General features: G+C 46.0%; 1 protein-coding gene across 2 annotated transcripts in view; it reads left to right on the top strand.

Annotated features, from left to right (window-relative positions):
• Positions 1–18,479, top strand: part of LOC141127850 (lysozyme g-like) — a 61,655-nt gene that overhangs the window by 13,555 nt on the left and 29,621 nt on the right. For both annotated transcript variants that reach the window (XM_073614691.1, XM_073614692.1), the window contains exons 2-3: positions 6,735–6,757; positions 8,327–8,407. In XM_073614691.1, the coding sequence (XP_073470792.1) occupies positions 6,754–6,757; positions 8,327–8,407 (85 nt within the window). In that variant the 5' untranslated portion in view covers positions 6,735–6,753. The remainder of the gene's footprint in view (positions 1–6,734; positions 6,758–8,326; positions 8,408–18,479) is intronic.

The raw sequence follows: 18,479 nt of genomic DNA, 5'->3' as shown, positions 1-18,479 counted from the left end.
CTCCCATAGCCCCCTGCACATGTCCACCTACATAATGTATAGTAAAATGTACAGACCTCAGAACAGCACTGACGGATATACTGCACACAGTGGTGTGTCCCTCAGGATCCTCCTCCTTCTCTGTGGATGTAAACAGAGAGGAGGGGAAGGCAGTCCCCACCCCCCCAGTGATGCCACTGCCTCTGGCTCACGCTGTGTCACTCAGGTTATGTGACATCACTGGTTGCTAGACCCTGGGCAGTTCTAGCAACCAGTGCAGTGGCAGAACAAAGTAAAACGGCCGAGATGTTAGCTGCACGGCGCCCACATCCGCCACTGATGGCACCGCTTCTCCCAGTGAGAGACTCGGGGCTATGGGCCCCAGATTCGGGGCTATAGCCCCAATAGCCACCCCCTAGCGACGCCTCTGCCTGACAGAGCTGCTTTCAAGTAGCAAAAGAAGACTAGAAAAAAAGACTACAAAGGATAAAAAAATAGAAAAAAAAATAAAATTCTTTAAATGTGACAATAAAATAAAAAAAGCAAGGGGGCTTAAGTGTTCAGTTGCTTAGCATATTTATATGGGACTAGTGTGCTCACCTTGATTAATCTCCCCCACTCCCCGCCAAAAATGAAATAAACTGCAAAAAAAACAAACCCACTCAGGCTAGGTTCACACATATGCGAAGTAGATGCTGCTTTCTCTGCATCCAATTCACATGACAGGCAAGAGTGACCAGCTTTATGGAGCCGGTTCACACATGTCCGGGGCGGCTGCGGTCTGGATTGCAAAAGGGTCCGGTGTGTCTTTGGGTCTGGTTCAGGTGTGAATTCAGTCTAAAATTTGGACCGAAATCACACCTATATCGGTGTACAGGAATGCACCAGATCCCAGACACGTACCTGCAGCCTCACATGTGTGAACCCGGCCTTACGCGTTGCTAATAATGCAATTTACATCAAATTCAATATGCAATCCCTTGGAAGTTAAAACTTGAGTTTTGAAAATCCATTTGGATTCTCTGACATAAAAACCAAATACAATTTCCACCCCTTCAGTGCTTTCTAGCTTTTTCTATATCCCAGAAGTGAAGGTTAGCACACTAGTTGTATGTATTTTCCCCTGCATCCATTTATTTGTTTATTTATAGAATACCTATACCTTATCAATCAGTGTTTTTTTAGTTTGTTTTAACATGCACTTAATATGTTTAAAAAATTATGGCTCGATCCATGGAGGTATATAAGACCTAGACGGCGTCTAGGAGCAGTAAATGGGGAGCAGCCGTTCGTTTACTGTTGCTAGGTCAGTGTTTCTCAACTCCAGTCCTCAAGGCGCCCCAACAGGTCATGTTTTCAGGATTTCCCTCAGATGAAACAGCCGTGGTAGATACTAAGGCAGTGAAACTGATCAAATCACCTGTGCAAAATAATGGAAAGCCTAAAAACATGACCTGTTGGGGCGCCTTGAGGACTGGAGTTGAGAAACACTGTGCTAGGTGATGGCTTAATTCAGAAAATTGAGGTATACATGACCTAGTAAGTGCCTGTGAGTAGGAGCAGCTGCTGTTTCTTTGCAAGGAGATTGAGGCTGAATTCACACTGCCTTGCGATAAAATGTATTGACCACATAAAATGCCTTGGCCTGCATTTTACAAGTGTGCTAAAATGCAGATCAACGCTAGTCAACGCCTGTTGAAATGCATATAAAATGAATGGAAATGTACATCCATTTTCCCTGCATTTTATCACAAGTGCAGACATCCCAAGTCTCCTGCATTTCGGATGCGGCTCCCTGACACCCGCATGATATCCCGGCTACAGGTAGGGTGCCCACTTTTCCTGGATTGCCCGGGACTGTTCCGTAATTTCCATCTCCGTCCCCGATCCCAGGGACCTTCATTCCGGGACAATACAGTGTCCCAGAATGAAAAAGAGGACGAACCACAGCCAGTGGCAGCCACCCTAACTGATCACTGGCGTTCTGTCGATATGTGCCCGCCATCAAAAAGTGCATGCCAGCTGAGTTGCCGATCAGCTGGAGTGACGTCACATAGTGCATGTGCACATTGTAGGAGCCTTTTTTCGATGGGAGATACCATTTCTCGGGCACAATTTAATGCTATGCAAACGGCGGAGGGACACGGTATTTGTCAGGTTGTGCCTCGCTTTTGCGCCGTGGGTTTACAACGAGGCACAATCTGACATCTACGATGTCCCTCCGCTCTTTGCATAGCTTTCAATTGTGCCCGTGAAATGGTATCGCCCATCAAAAAAACCCTCCTACGATGTGCGAATGCGCTATGGTGACCTTACTCCACCTAATTGGCAACTCAGCTGGAGTGCCCTTCCAGTCTGCGCATGCACGCCCACTTTTCGATGGAGGTCAGAAATTGATAGAACACCAGCGGAACTGGTTGCTAGAACTGCCCCGCCTGGCATCTAGCAACCAGTGACGTGATGTCACACACACAGAGTGAGGCCAGGTCGGAAGCAAGGCCCGTGTCAGTGCTGCACTGGCTCCGCCCACCTTCTCCGGTTCCCGCGGGAACTGGTTGCTAGAACTGCCCCGCCTGGCATCTAGCAACCAGTGACATGATGTCACACACACAGAGTGAGGCCAGGTCGGGAGCAAGGCCCGTGTCAGTGCTGCACTGGCTCCGCCCACCTTCTCCGGTTCCCGCGGGAACTGGTTGCTAGAACTGCCCCGCCTGGCATCTAGCAACCAGTGACATGATGTCACACACACAGAGTGAGGCCAGGTCGGGAGCAAGGCCCGTGTCAGTGCTGCACTGGCTCCGCCCACCTTCTCCGGTTCCCGCGGTCTGCCACCCGGCGGCTTGATGCAGCAGAGGAACTAGTCTGGGTCCTGACCTGCGAGTTACAGCAGCAGCCATGTCTGGAGTACCCTGTGCAGTGCAGTGTATCAGGGGCGAACTGACCATTCAGGCACTTGGGCACTGCCCGAGGGGCCCGGGGTCAGTAGGGGGCCCCGTAAGAGGCTCAGTCCGTCCCTCCTGCCCATATCTTCCGGCGCTTAATGCAGCTATAGGAAAGGACTCAGGCGCTGGCTGGGATGAGAGAATGATCGTGGAGCCATGGGGATGATGGCAACGGCAGCTGCACCGGCCAACTCTCTCCCTGGGGATTTTGACGGGGGGGAGGGGTTACAGCCTCAGCCTCGCCCACACTCCACATTCCCGCCATGGGGGACAGCCGGTGATAAACTTAGAGAGCTAGAGACGGTGCACTGCAGCATGGACTGGTCTCAGGGCTTTCAGCCTGTGTGCAGCACAGCAGGTCAGTGTGTGATCGCCAGGCCAGCTGTTTAATATGTCACACTTCTTTAATGTATAGCAAGCAGGCTGAGTGTTCCTGCCCAGTGCCCTTCCACCAGGTGCTATTCCCTAACCTATATCTAATAACCCTGAATTCTATATACAATGAGTGCACAATGATATCTGTACACTGAGTGCCACTTGGTGTACAGATTTGACAGTAATCAGTGCCAGAGGTACTAGCATTCCATGTACAGAGATCAGTGTTGTATATTGGGAATAGCACTTAGTGAGTACTATACCCTATGTACAACACTAACATCTGTACATGGAGTGCTACTCAGTGTACAGATGTCAGTGTTATATATAGGGAATAGTACTCAGTGCACAAATATCCAGGGGCGGGCTGCCCGCTCGGGCACACGGGCACTGCTTGAGGGCCCAGGGCCAGTAGGGGGCCCCATGAGAGGCTGCTGTCCCAGACTTCAATCACCCATGTGCCCATGGAGGTAACAGTCTGCACAGCTGAGGACAGTGTACATGCTTGGGGTGCACAGCTCCTCCACAGATGAGGAGGGAGCTTGCCCACTGTACTATGCTGTGTCCGGGGACAGCTCGGCTCATGTTCCATCCTCTCCAAGCCTAAACCAAACACGCTGTCAGCCCAGTCTGGGCTCCGCTTCCCCGTCTATCTTTTTCTTTATCTATCTGACTTGGGACTATGTGCAGGTGAAAGCCTCTTCTATGCCTGAGCTGGGGGTGAAAACCCCGGGCCCCAGCCTAACCCCTGGGGCCACACAGTCCTGCCCACTACCAACAGCAACTCTCTGACTGAGCACTGCACTCCACAATAAGTGCCCCGCCACTGTAACTACATACGTCCCACTCCTCTCTTTCACCCCCCTTTCTCTCTCTTTCTTCCCTCTCTCTCAGCCCTCTCTACCCTCCTCCCTCTATCTCTCTCAGCCACCCTCTCTGTCAGCCCCCCACCCTCTCTCTCTCAGACACCCTCTCTGTCAGCCCCCTCTGTCTCAGCCCCTCCCTCTCTCTTTCTCAACCACCTTCTCTCTCTCTCAGCCCGCTCTCTCTGTCCACCACCCTCTCTTAGCCCCTCTCAGCCCCCCTATCTCTGAGCCCACTCTCTCTCTCAGCCACCCTCTCTCAGCCCATCCTCTCTCTCAGCCCGCTCTCTCTGTCCACCACCCTCTGTCTGAGCCTCTCTCTCTCTCTCAGCTCTCATCTCTCTGTCAGTCTCCCCCCTCCTTTGCTCTCAGCGACCCCCCCCCCCCACCTGTTTTAAGCAGAAACACTGCACATACTGACTCCTACCACCATGACCACTCCAAATCACTGAAGTGGTCATGGTGGTTAGTGTTCCTATAATTTCTCTCAGAAGAAGTAAACCTCTGTATACGGATTTAATTTAATTTGATCATCCTCTAGCTGTGTTAAATTGGTGAGAGGGGGGGGGGTGCCACCACCTCCCTGAAATTAGTTTGCCACCTCCATGAAACAAGTTTTTGCAAGTTGGGATGTCTGCAAGTCAGTGTGAATGCAGCCTGAAGGCTTTATAAATAGAGCGTGATGGCACCTGCACACTCCAACCTCTGATCTTGTAGGCTTGTATACTAGATCTTGTAGGCTTGTATATGCTTGGTTGCTGTATGATCCTGTCACAAATCTCTATGCCACTCATTTTATGTGAGTACAATATTGCTGTATAGTTTAATAAAGCATTATACAGAGAGCACTAGGAGTGATTATTTTTGTCTCTAATGAGAGAGGATGAAGAGTGCATTATTGACCTAAAGAGGGAAACATCCTGCAGCTGTGGTAGGGAACCCCTGGATCGACAGTAAGGTGTTATACATCTGGCGTGCTTAAGACCTCTTATAACCAGGGCAGGACTTAGGGTGGTGGGGGCCCCTGGGCCTGAGTCACTTTCGGGCCCTACCCTTCTATACATATGTACAGCTCTATAAAACAGAAATAGAAAAGGACAAGGTGCACCAGACTCAGTGCAGTATTAAAGAACTTCTGTTTAATTGGACAAGACAAAACAGCCACATGGCTACTCACAAAAGTAGATCATATATAAGCGTATAAGTGGGGGATACTGTACTGGTATTCGTCCTGGGTCCACGAATAATAAAAGCAATAAAAATGGATAAAATAATGATTACCGTATTTATCGGCGTATAACACGCACCCCAAGTTTAGGAGGGAAAAAAAACCTTTAGGAGGGAAGTTTAAGGAAAAAAACTTACATTTAAATGCCCATCAATGCAGCCTTGTCAGTGTCAATCTGCAGCCTTGTCGGTGTCCATCTGCAGCCTTGTCAGTGTCAGTGTAACCTTGCCCCAGTGTCATTTGCAGACTTGTCATTGTAGCCTTGCTCCAGTGTCATTGCTGCCTTGTCATTTCAGCCTTTCAGTTTAAAAATGGCACCGTCGAGATACAGAGCCGGATGTCCTGTGTATCTCGGCGGCTTTCGGCTGCTATTGGCGGCTTTCGAAACAGGCGGGGTCCTCGGGGCCCCCTATTGGCCGGGGCCCATGGGCTTGAGCCCAGTCAAGCCCAATGGTAAGTCCGGCCCTGCTTATAACGAAGGCCTTTGGAGGGGTGAGCGCATTTGTTTGCCTGTGTAGAGAAACGTGGTGCAAATAACAGAAGGAAAGTCGGGTGTCCCAGGCACTTTTATGTGTATTGGTACAAGACCCTGTAACGATTCACTATTTCAGGACCTATTATTCACTGTTTATGGGCTTATTATGGCACACTTTAGCTGTTTGCTGAAGTTTGTTGCATGTTTTATGCTTTGGGTAGTCTAATGCTGGCCATACACTAGCCGAAAAAATTGTTTGAAAATCTGTCATTTGGACCATTTGTTTGTTTTTCGTCCAGTTAATGGCCACAAATAGAAAAATCAGTTTTAAATTTTTAGAGCCAAAATATCAAAGGAACAGGGTGGAAAATTCTGCCGAATTAATGATAAATTGAAAGGTTAATATGTTTCTCGCCCAAACTGTTTGCACTAGGCATATGACAAAACAATCGAAAAACTGATTAATTTATGTCCATTGAATGATTTATCGCTCTCACGACCGAATGTTCATTATTGGAAAACGAGCTTGAACAATTTTTCCCATAGTGTATGGCCAGCATTACTTATAGCGCTGCCATGAATAACTGTTTATAATTATCCTTTAAAACAGAGCAAGTGCTGCTTGCTTCAAGATTTTCCAAAAACGTGTGGTGTGAAATATGGCTAAAAAAAGATAAAATATTTTAATATGAGTAGATTAAATAACATATTAATCAGCAGTGGTGAGCATACAGTTATAAAAAAAAAAAGTGTGTAAGTATTTTATTAGATTACATTCTCTGTATAATTACAATTTTATAAACTTTCTAAAATGACAAAACTACAATTGTTGTTAACTGATTTTATTGATAACATTTGTTTTCTGTTACTAGGAAAATTTGAAAAGCCATCATGTGTGAGTATTCAATCGTCACTATCAAAATGTTATCTTTGGTGGAGACTATAGAAAGCTGATGTTATACCAAAGCAGTGGTGCCAAACTGGCAATGGACAACACATACAAATAAGAACATGCTATCTTAAAACTAGTTAGGCTGTCAGAATGTGATACTAACAAAATGATTATTCTAATTATTTTGTGGTTATTTTAAATAACTAAAGGCTTGCAGTTTGGTTTTATCAGAAAATCCATTAACATCCTGTTAAATAGGTAGTTGATTAGCGTTGAGTGTCCCAACTAGACATTTTTGGATGTGCTTCAATTGTATGACAATTTGTAATGGACAACTGTTGTAGTCAATTTATAATGATAGATTTATTCAATAAGTAGGAGTAAAAACTATCAGTGAGGTGACAGGTGCAGCAATCCATAACAATCAGTCAGTTTAGGCCTCGTTCACATATGGCTTAATAGGAACGTCGGTTGAAAAGCAAGATTCACGTGAGTTTTCGCATGTTCTGTTCGTTCACTTGACTGGGCTGCCCTTTCACGTTTGTCGTGCCAACAAAGCTCAGGGACCAAATTTTTGGATTCAGGATGAATGGCACCCAAAACGCTTGTTGTCCATTTTTCTGCGATTTGGAATCGCAGGGAGAATTGTGTCGGTTCTGCTCGCGACTCCTTATCGCCCAAGTGTGACCGGTGGTGTTAAAGATATTTTCACTGTTGCAGCCAAATTCCAGTAAGAAAAATTCTGCATCGCTCTGTTTGTTTTTAGAGGGGCAGGGAAGCTGTGTTTGCCATAATTAACTCTGTCTGTTCTGTGCAGGTAGATATCATCTTATCAATTGTACTAGATTTGAACACTGTCTGTTTTAACAAAGAGTGTAAAGCCCCGTACATGGGTAGAATGTCGGGAGACATTTGCCGGTACAAAAAATACCAACATTCTGCCAGTGTGTATGTCGGTCTCTCTCTTCAGAAGCTGGCCATTTGGATGGCTTTTGTCAGACATGCATGCTGGAAAACCAGCAGCCACCCGACTCCCGCTCAGCGCTCTCAGCCAATGGCAGGGAGTGCTGATCAGAGTGTACGATCGGTGGGGGGAGTTACAATCACCGATCTCCCTCTGTGGCTTTCAATAAAGCAGCTGACAGCTGCTTCTCCTCTCCATACATCTTCAGTGCAGCTGAGGGTGTAAAGAAAGGGACTGGGGAATCTGTGTCCTCAGTCCCTTTCCCTGTCTCAAAGGGGAGATGTCAGGGGTCTGTTAGGACCCCTGACATCTCACCAAAGCCCCTCACTGGGTTGTGTCACTGACCGCTGGTGCCACCACTGATGATTGGGAACCAATCAAAGTGGTTCCTAAACATGTGATTACTCTCAACTATGACAGTGATCGCAAGCAGGCTGGAGCCCTCAGCATGCAGATGAATACTGCCACCCTCAGGCCACAGTGTCATATGTCTAAGAGAGAGAGAGAGGGAGAGATAGGCATTTGTCTACCTGAAAAAGCTTTCTGAATTTGCATAGTTATCTGCCTGGATCAAAATACTTTTTTCAACTGTAACTTGTCTTTTACAGCCAAATATGGTAATCTCAACGATATTCCTGCTACTGGTGCCTCACCTGAAACCGGCCGTCAAGATGGGGAAAATATTTCAGGTGAGTCCCATCACATTCTGTACTTTAATGCATATGGTTAAATTAATTCAACTTGATTCAACTCCTGCACTGTATTTTCTGTGCACATGTACATACTTGCACAAAACTAATAATGTATATCCAAAACATTTTGGCCCCTTTCACACGGACTGGCCAATCGTATCGGACCTGATCGGACCACCCATTACCCTCTATAGAGCAGTGTCCGTTGACACCTGCCGACATCCGATCCTATCCGCTAGAAACAGACTGTTGGGGATCAGTTCCCCATCCGTCTATTGGATCGCATGACAGTCTGAGGGAAACGTACCGGCGGTCCATTTCCATCTGATCGCCTATAGAGGAAAGCGTCTGTGTCCGTGTCCGCTCTGCATCAGCGGACATGGACCTGTCATCTGCCCGTTCAGCGGAGAAATCCCTCGCTGAGCAGGCGGATCCACTGGCAGACTCTGCCAGTGTGAAAGGGGCCCAATAGTTTCGGATAGAGGTTTGTCTTGGTGAGCATTGTTAATTGGATAGAAACTGATGTGAAATACAAATGTTTACAGTAGTCACCAAAACAGGAGGTGAGGGAAAATGTTTTTTTCTCAAATAAGGGGAAATATTGTAGTGGAGACAAGTGTTTTATAAAAGTGGGATTAATTTCCTTCATTCCATGTTAAAATGAGAAGAGAGCAGGTTCAGATTTATAAAAGTAAATTCTTTGGTCATTAGACTATGCTACCTTTAACCACTTCAGCCCCGGAAGGATTGACCCCCTTCCTGACCAGAGCACTTTTTACAATTTGGCACTGCGTCGCTTTAACTGCTAATTGCGCGGTCATGCAATGCTGTACCCAAACGAAATTTGCGTCCTTTTCTTCCCACAAATAGAGCTTTCTTTTGATGTTATATGATCACCTCTGCGGTTTTTTTTTTTTTCTTTTCTTTGCGCTATAAACGGAGAAAGACCGAAAATTTTGAAAAAAAAATGACATTTTCTACTTTTTGTTATAAAAAAAATCCAAAAAACTCAATTTTAGTCATACATTTAGGCCAAAATGTATTCGGCCACATGTCTTTGGTAAAAAAAATGTCAAGCATATATTTATTGGTTTGCGCAAAAGTTATAGCGTCTACAAACTAGGGTACATTTTCTGTAATTTACACAGCTTTTAGTTTATGACTGCCTATGTCATTTCTTGAGGTGCTAAAATGGCAGGGTAATACAAACCCCCCACAAATGACCCCATTTTAGAAAGTAGACACCCCAAGGAAATTGCTAAGAGGCATGTTGAGCCCATTGAATATTCATTTTTTTTTTTTGTCCCAAGTGATTGAATAATGACAAAAAAAAAAAATTACAAAAAGTTGTCACTAAATGATCTATTGCTCACACAGGCCATGGGCATATGTGGAATTGCACCCCAAAATACATTCAGCTGCTTCTCCTGAGTACGGGGATACAACATGTGTGGGACTTTTTGGGAGCCTAGCCGCGTACGGGGCCCCGAAAACCAATCACCGCCTTCAGGTTTTCTAAGGGCGTAAATTTTTGATTTCACTCCTCACTACCTATCACAGTTTTGAAGGCCATAAAATGCCCAGATGGCACAAAACCCCCCCAAATGACCCCATTTTGGAAAGTAGACACCCCAAGCTATTTGCTGAGAGGCATGTTGAGTCCATGGAATATTTTATATTTTGACACAAGTTGCGGGAAAGTGACACTTTTTTTTTTTTATTTGCACAAAGTTATCACTAAATGGTATATTGCTCACACATGCCATGGGCATATGTGGAATTGCACCCCAAAATACATTTAGCTGCTTCTCCTGAGTATGGGGATACCACATGTGTGGGACTTTTTGGGAGCCTAACCGCGTACGGGGCCCCGAAAACCAATCACTGCCTTCAGGATTTCTAAGGGTGTAATTTTTTGATTTCACTCTTCACTGCCTATCACAGTTTCGGAGGCCATGGAATGCCCAGGTGGCACAACCCCCCCCCCCCCCCAAATGACCCCATTTTGGAAAGTATACACCCTAAGCTATTTGCGGAGAGGCATGGTGAGTATTTTGCAGCTCTCATTTGTTTTTGAAAGTGAAGAAAGACAAGAAGAGAAATTTTTTTTTTTTTTCAATTTTCAAAACTTTGTGACAAAAAGTGAGGTCTGCAAAATACTCACTATACTTCTCAGCAAAAAGCTTGGGATGTCTACTTTCCAAAATAGGGTCATTTGTGGGGGGGTTGTGCCACCTGGGCATTCCATGGCCTCAGAAACTGTGATAGGCAGTGAAGAGTGAAATCAAAAATTTACGCCCTTAGAAAGCCTGAAGGCGGTGCTTGGTTTTCGGGGTCCCGTGCGCGGTTAGACTCCCAAAAAGTCTCACACATGTGGTATCCCTGTACTCAGGAGAGGCAACAGAATGTATTTTGGAGTGTAATTTAACATATTCCCATGGCATGTTTGAGCAATATATAATTTAGTGACAACTTTGTGCAAAAAAAAAAAAATGCGTCTTTTTCCCGCAACTTGTGTCACAATATAAAATATTCCATGGGCTCGACATGCCTCTCAGCAAATAGCTTGGGGGTGTCTACTTTCCAAAATGGGGTCATTTGGGGGGGGGGTTTGAACTGTCCTGGCATTTTATGCACAACATTTAGAAGCTTATGTCACACATCACCCACTCTTTTAACCACTTGAAGACAAAGCCCTTTCTGACACTTTTTGTTTACATGAAAATTTTTTTTTTTTTTGCAAGAAAATTACTTTGAACCCGAAACATTATATATTTTTTTAAAGCAAATGCCTTACAGATTAAAATGGTGGGTGTTTCATTTTTTTTTTTCACACAGTATTTGCGCAGCGATTTTTCAAACGCATTTTTTGGGGAAAAAACACACTTTTTTAAAAATTTTAAAGCACTAAAACACACTATATTGCCCAAATGTTTGATGAAATAAAAAAGATGATCTTAGGCCGAGTACATGGATACCAAACATGACATGCTTTAAAATTGCGCACAAACGTGCAGTGGCAATAAAATAAATACATTTTTAAAAGCCTTTACAGGTTACCACTTTAGATTTACAGAGGAGGTCTACTGCTAAAATTACTACCCTCGATCTGACCTTCGTGGTGATACCTCACATGCATGGTGCACTTGCTGTTTACATTTGACGCCAGACCGACGCTTGCGTTTGCCTTAGCACGAAAGCAGGGGGGGACAGGGGTGCTTTTTTTTTTTTTTTTCCTTTATTATTTTATTATTCCTTTATTATTTTTTTATCATATTTTTAAACTGTTCCTTTCATTTTTTTTTTTTAATCATTTTTATTGTTATCCCAGGGAATGTAAATATCCCCTATGATAGCAATAAGAAGTGACAGGTTTTTTGAAAAAATTGGGGTCTATTAGACCCTAGATCTCTCCTCTGCCCTCAAAGCATCTGATCACACCAAGATCGGTGTGATAAAATGCTTTCCCAATGGCACTGTTTACATCCGGCGAAATCTAAGTCATGAAATGCTCGTAGCTTCCGGTTTCTTAGGCCATAGAGATGTTTGGAGCCACTCTGGTCTCTGATCAGCTCTAAGGTCAGCTGGCTGAATCACCGGCTGCATTCTCAGGTTCCCTGTTTAGACAGGAGAGCCAGAGAAAAACACGGAAGACGGTGGGGGGGGGGCATTCCCTCCCACTGCTTGTAAAAGTAGTCTAGAGGCTAATTAGCCACTAGGATTGCTTTTACATGAAAGCCGACCACTGGCTGAAAAGAATGATACCTAAACCTGCAGGCATCATTCTGGTATAACCACTCAAAGTCGTGAATTGCGTACCTGAAGGTAAAAAAAATGGTTAACAATAAAACACAGTAAACGGTAAAGTATAAAAAATTGCATACCTGAAAAGCAAACATGATAAAACATAATAACAATAAAACATTGCAGAATAGAATACAGTAAAAAAGAGCAGAACAATAGAGAGAATAGAGAGAGAGAGAGAGAGGACAATAAAACGACAACTATTTTTTTTATTTTATATATTTTTTTGTGGGTTTTTTTTTTTTTTTTTTTACACTTTATTTTGTAACTGTAACTTTTATAACAGGAACCGGTTCTAGGTTCGGGTCTCTCAAAATACGATGGCATCTTGGGAGACCCTGTGAAAGTGTGTCCTAGTCTGTGCAATGCTGTACCCTACGCTAACACTCAACTAGTGCATGGTAGCGTTCAAAACATTCACCAATGCAAAGACGAGGATTGTTAGGACAGGAGGGACAATAATAGCGGGCGTCACGCCTATATCCGCACTTGCTGCAGACACGACATCTTTTTGGGGGGGTACTCGGGAGGACATAAAGAAAATGCCTCTCATGCAGCCGACTGCATTTGGTTGGGGATGTGAATGGGGGAAGTACGGGCACTGCAGAAGTGGTGGGTTCCCAATTATTAGGATTGGCGAATGCAGCAGGAAGGGCATTATGGGCACGACAAGCCTGTGTTTGTCTTCTTCTTGGTGGCAGCGGGACACTACTTGTGCTTGCCACCTCACCAGCTTGAACTGCACTTATGGGACTTGCCACTTCACCAAGTGTTACTGCAGTGCTGGTTTGACTACGACCAGGGTGTACTAGGCCGCTGATGCTTGCCAGTTCACCAAAACACTACCAAACAAACTGTTAGCGTGCGCAGGGATCAGGCCTGACTCTGCGAACGCTGCAGTTATGCATTTAGTGTTTTGTAAGTGACAGTGATTGATCGATACTGCACTTAGGTGGGCTGGGCTGGGCCGGGCGGAGGGGCAAAACGCAGGTGCTAGCAGGTATCTGGGCTGATCCCGCTAACACTGCGTTTTTGGGAACCCTAAACTGCTGGGGACACTAGTATAGATCTGATCGGATCAGATACTATACCACTAAGGGAGGCGTATGCTGCGTGCGTGGGTGTTAGCGGTACTGGCGCTAATCTGACGCTGCCTGGGGCGACGCATATCACCGCCGGGCGATCAGGGGGCTAAATCTTTATTCGGTAATAAACGGCGGGTGCCCTGACACTGTAAAAAATAAATTAACTAACCAGCGTCACCCGTAACAGTTATACAGTGATCACTGGTGAAAGGGTTAACTAGGGGGCAATCAAGGGGTTAAAACCTTTATTGGGTAGTTTATGGGGGTCCCTGACGCTATAAAACGCTGACGGCGAACCTAAATATTTACCTCCCTAACTAGCGTCACCCCTGACACTAATACAGCGATCAGAAAAATGATCGCTTAGTGAAACTGGCGAGGGGGGGGGGTCAAGGGGTTAAAACTTTATTAGGGGGGGTTAGGGGGGTACCCTAGACCTAAAGGGGAGAACACTAACTGCCCTACCACACTAACTGTCACAAACTGACACCATGCAGTAATCAGAAAAAAAAAAACTGCTTGGTGTCAGTGTGACGGGGGGAGGGGTGATTGGGGGGGATCGGGGGTGTTTTGTGTGCCTGGCATGTTCTACTGAGTGTGTAGTGTTGTGCACTCACATTGATGTCTTCTCTCCTCGGCGCCGGAATGGAAAATACAGAGCCGAGGAGAGATGACATCATTTCCTTTGCTGCTGTTTAGCATACAGCAGCAGAGGAAGAAGCTGATTGGCTGGGAGCGATCGCAAGGGGGGGGGGCGACGAATGGATGGTCTCCCCCTCGCCTCTCATCGCTCCCAGTCACAAGCCGACCTCCTCGGGCACCGGGGGGGGGGAGGTCCGATAGTATATCGGACGCAGTATATCTGCGTGAGGCGGTCGGCAAGTGGTTAAACTTACCTGTTCTAGTGACAGCGTCTCCACAAAGAGGTCTCCCCAGCCCACTCAGACTTACCTTGCCCAGTGCTACCCTTCTGCTCCTTCCACTTCTTTTGGATATGGGGGAACATGTGCCCGCATTCACTGCAACAGTGCTCAAGTCTAGTAGCCAATCAGTAGGACTGAGCAGTGTTGCTCAGTACATTATTGCTTTGCATAGTTATTAACAGAGAATTTTAGTGCCAGCTGTGATGGCGGAAGGAGCAATGAAGGAGTGATGACAAGGTTAAAATAGGGCAGCCTTTTTCCAACTGGGGTGCCTTGAGGTTTCGTCAGGGGCGCCTTGGCAAAATGTCTAAAAATTGCCCCAAAAAGTCAGCAGATGGATGAAGCCTGCCTTTTAGTTACACAAAGCCACAGGTTTTCATTGTGCACAATTACGACCTTCTAGCCGCCAACGTCCTAACAACCAATGACCCCCCCCCCCCCTCGCCCCTCTCTGTCAGCACTGGGGTCAGATTAGCTGAGTGATGGAGAAAAATTGAGGGAGAAAAGAAACATTGGGATACTAGACAGTACCAGTGTGCAAAAATAGGATTTTTTATAACAGCTTACCTGTAAAATCCTTTTCTTTCGATGAACATCACGGGACACAGAGCCACAGTAATTACTGATGGGTTATATGGGTATCACAAGGTGATTGGACACTGGTCACACCCTAGACAGGAAGTTCAACCCCCTATATAACCCTTCCCTTACTGGGGATACCTCAGTTTTGTAGCAAAGCAATATAACTGTATTAGAAGAGGGGCGGGACCTCTGTGTCCCGTGATGTCCATAGAAAAAAAATGATTTTACAGGTAAGCTGTTATAAAAAATCCTATTTTCTTTCTCATACATCACGGGACACAGAGCCTCAGTAATTACTGATGGGACGTCCCAGAGCAATGCTATTTGAGGGGAGGGGACCACACAAATAGGGTGTAATCAGACCTGAGGACCTTGTACTGCTGCCTGCAGCACACTACGCCCAAAGGCGATATCCTCATGCCTTCCCAAATCCACCTGATAAAATCTGGTGAATGTATAGACTGAAGACCAGGTTGCGGCCTTGCAGATTTGAGCCATAGAGGCCCGGTGATGCACCGCCCAAGAGGCACTAAGCGCCCTTGTGGAGTGTGCCCTGATTTGAAAAGGTGGAATTTTTTGTTTCAATCCGTAAGCCTGAATAATCATTTGTTGAATCCATTTCGAAAGGGTAGACTTTGACGCTGCTTGCCCTCTGTTGGGACCTGCTGGTAGTATGAACAAAACATCCGTTTGCGAACTTGAGCAGTTGCTTCCAGATAGGCCTTGACTGCCCTTACTATATCCAAAGAATGTAGTGACTTTCTTTCGTGGAACAGGGATCTGGAAAAAAGGAAGGCAGAACAATATCTTGGTTTAGATGGAAATCTGAAACTACCTTTGGTAGAAAGCTAGGATGAGGGTGCAATACCACTCTATCCTTATACATGATCAAATAAGGCTCTTTACAGGAAAGGGCTGCTAATTCTGACACTCTTCTAGCAGAAAAAATGGCTACCAGGAAAATTAAATTTCTTGTCAACAAGACCAAAGGAATCTGACGTATGGGTTCAAAAGGCTGTTTCTGTAAAACTGACAGAACCAAATTCAAGTCCCAGGGGTTTAGGGGTGCCTTAACCGGAGGATTAGGATGCGTCACCCCCTGCATAAAGCTTCGGACCAAAGAATGTGAAGCAAGTGGTCGTTGAAATAATACTGATAAGGCCGAGACCTGGCCCTTGATGGTACTCAAGGCCAGCTTCATCTCTAATCCTATTTGTAGAAAGTCAAGAATTCTACCTATGACATATTTTCTGGGATGCCAACCTTTTGATGAGCAGGGAAAATTGGTACATGCAGGTACGCATCCTTGATGTCTATTGATGCCAGAAATTCTCCTCCTGGTAGGATGGAGACTACTGGCCGAATTGATTCCATGCGAAAAGATCAAATCTTTAGGAATCGGTTTAGATCCTTTAGATCAGTGGTTCTCAACTCCAGTCCTCAGGACCCACCAACAGGCCAGGTTTGCAAGATAGCTGAAATACATCACAGGTGATATTACTTGCTGCTCAGTGATTGCAGTATTCTACTCTGCAACTCCCCAAGGTAATACTTAAAATCTGGCCTGTTGGTGGGTCCCGAGGACTGGAGTTGAGAACCACTGCTTTAGATCCAGGATGGGTCTGACACCTCCATTTGATTTTCGAACCGTGAAAAGTTTGGAATAAAATCCCAATCCCTGTTTTTCCGTGGGAACCACCACGATGACCTTTTGCGACAATAGTCGCTCCAATCCTAGAAGGAGCGACTGCTTTTTCTCTGGATCTCTGGGGACATTTGATCTGAGGAAACAAGGAGAGGGGAATTCTTGGAACTCCAGTTTGTAACCTAGAGTTACCGTGGAGATTACCCATCTGTTCTGGAAATCCTCCTGCCAGAGCTTTGAGAACTGTAGCAGTCTCCCCCCCCACCCGAGCAAGCGGGGGCGCTCCTTCATAAAGAGGCTTTAGCATCTTGTCTAGTAGGCTTCTTCCCCCAGGACTTCTTTTGTCGCTGGGGTCGACTCTGAAATTTATTTCTTGAACCTGACGGAGGAGGCCATCGCGACGGCCTGGAGGCTGATGCTCCTGGCACTGGGGAAAGAGCCTGTTTAAAAGAGGGACGCTTACTCCTTTTCTTAACAGAGAGTGCTTTTCCCATTAGAGATCTTTTGTATATAGTTGTCCAAATCCTCTCCAAACAGCCTAGCACCACAAAATGGAAATCCAGCCAGAAGCTTCTTACATGGTGCTTCGGCTGACCAATTTTTCAACCATAAGATTCTACGCATATGCACCAACCCAAGCGAAAAGCAAGAGGTTTGGATGATAGAATGTCTGATAACGTCAACAGCAAAACATAAGGCCGCTGGAAGGTTGGCCAACCCCTGGGCCTGCTGTTCAGGTAGAACTTTGAGGACCTGTTTAACATGGTCTCTCAAGTATTGACAGACCCCGATCGCTGCCACTGCAGGTTGAGCTACTGAACCCGCTAAGGAAAAAATATTTTTTAACAGGGATTCCATCTTTTTATCAATTGGATCCCTGAGCATCGTCGACAGGACAAATCAGACTTTTATTTACGGAGGAAATAGCGGCGTCAACTGCCGGTATACCCCACATCTTTCTAAACTTTTCCTCCATAGGATAAAGTGTTGAAAACTTTTTAGGTGGAAAAAAACGTTTATCTGGGTGATCCCACTCAGAATAAATTAGCTTTTCTAGTAAATTATGAAAAGGAAAAGGATGTGTTGTTTGAGGCGGCTTCAGTGAACCCAAAGAAGAGGAGGGTTCTTTAACTGACTCAGATACGGGCAACTTAAATGTGGAGTGGACCAACCCAGCTAGAATCTGTACTAACACCTTCTCATCCTGAGAAGCTGAAGAGGGTCCCTCTCCACTTGATTTCTCAGAAGAGGAATCATCAGTCCCGTCCCGATCCTCTGAAAGGGATTCCTCTCCTTTTCCCCAGAGTTCCTCTGCTTGAGGGTCCTGGGTAACAGAGGAAGACCTAGTGCATTTTCTTCCACTGAGTGAAGATGCGATTAAGGCCATTAATGGTTGAGGAAAAAACCTCTGCATAATGTATACAGGGGCTGAAGTGCCAGAAGCAGATGCAGCCCCTGACCCCGACGGCTCTCCCTGGCCAGCTATCCCAGGTCCTTCAGGGGGGGGGAAGGTGCTGCAGAAGGGGGGTCCTCAGAGCCTGAGGGAGATCCCCTAGAGCCTTTGGTTTTTGGGGTATTTGTACCTCTTCTACCCATAGTGCAAAGCAACAAGGTGGAGGTATCACACAAATGAAACACTGACTGCTGAGCGATGTAGTACAGCAACTGCCGCTGCTACCAATGCCCAGTCTAGTGTTTCTAAGTAAATGCTGCCTGGGAGAATGCCTGTGCCCCACCTTACATGCGACCATCAGCTCTGTATCCCTCCATAGGCTGTGTGCACCTGGAAAAGTGTGCTCTTTATAGACTGTGTAGCCGGCGATGTGGGCGTCTAAGGATGTCGCGTTAATGCTCCGCCCCTCCTCCGACCACCCCTCCCGCCCCCTCCTCGGTTTTTTCAAAAACGTGCGCTTTCCCAAGCGAGCCGAGGCTCCGATCCTCGGGACAAGCATGGAGGCGAGGCTAGGGTGGAGGAGAGAAAGAGAGGCAGGCAGATGAGGAACCTGCCGATAGTAGCAGCGGTGGCGGTA

Source organism: Aquarana catesbeiana, linkage group LG02 (assembly GCF_042186555.1).
Source record: "Aquarana catesbeiana isolate 2022-GZ linkage group LG02, ASM4218655v1, whole genome shotgun sequence".
In the NCBI taxonomy this organism is placed as follows: Eukaryota; Metazoa; Chordata; class Amphibia; order Anura; family Ranidae; genus Aquarana; species Aquarana catesbeiana.
The sequence above is the reverse complement of the archived record's forward strand: the minus strand, read 5'-3'. Positions and strand labels throughout refer to the sequence as shown.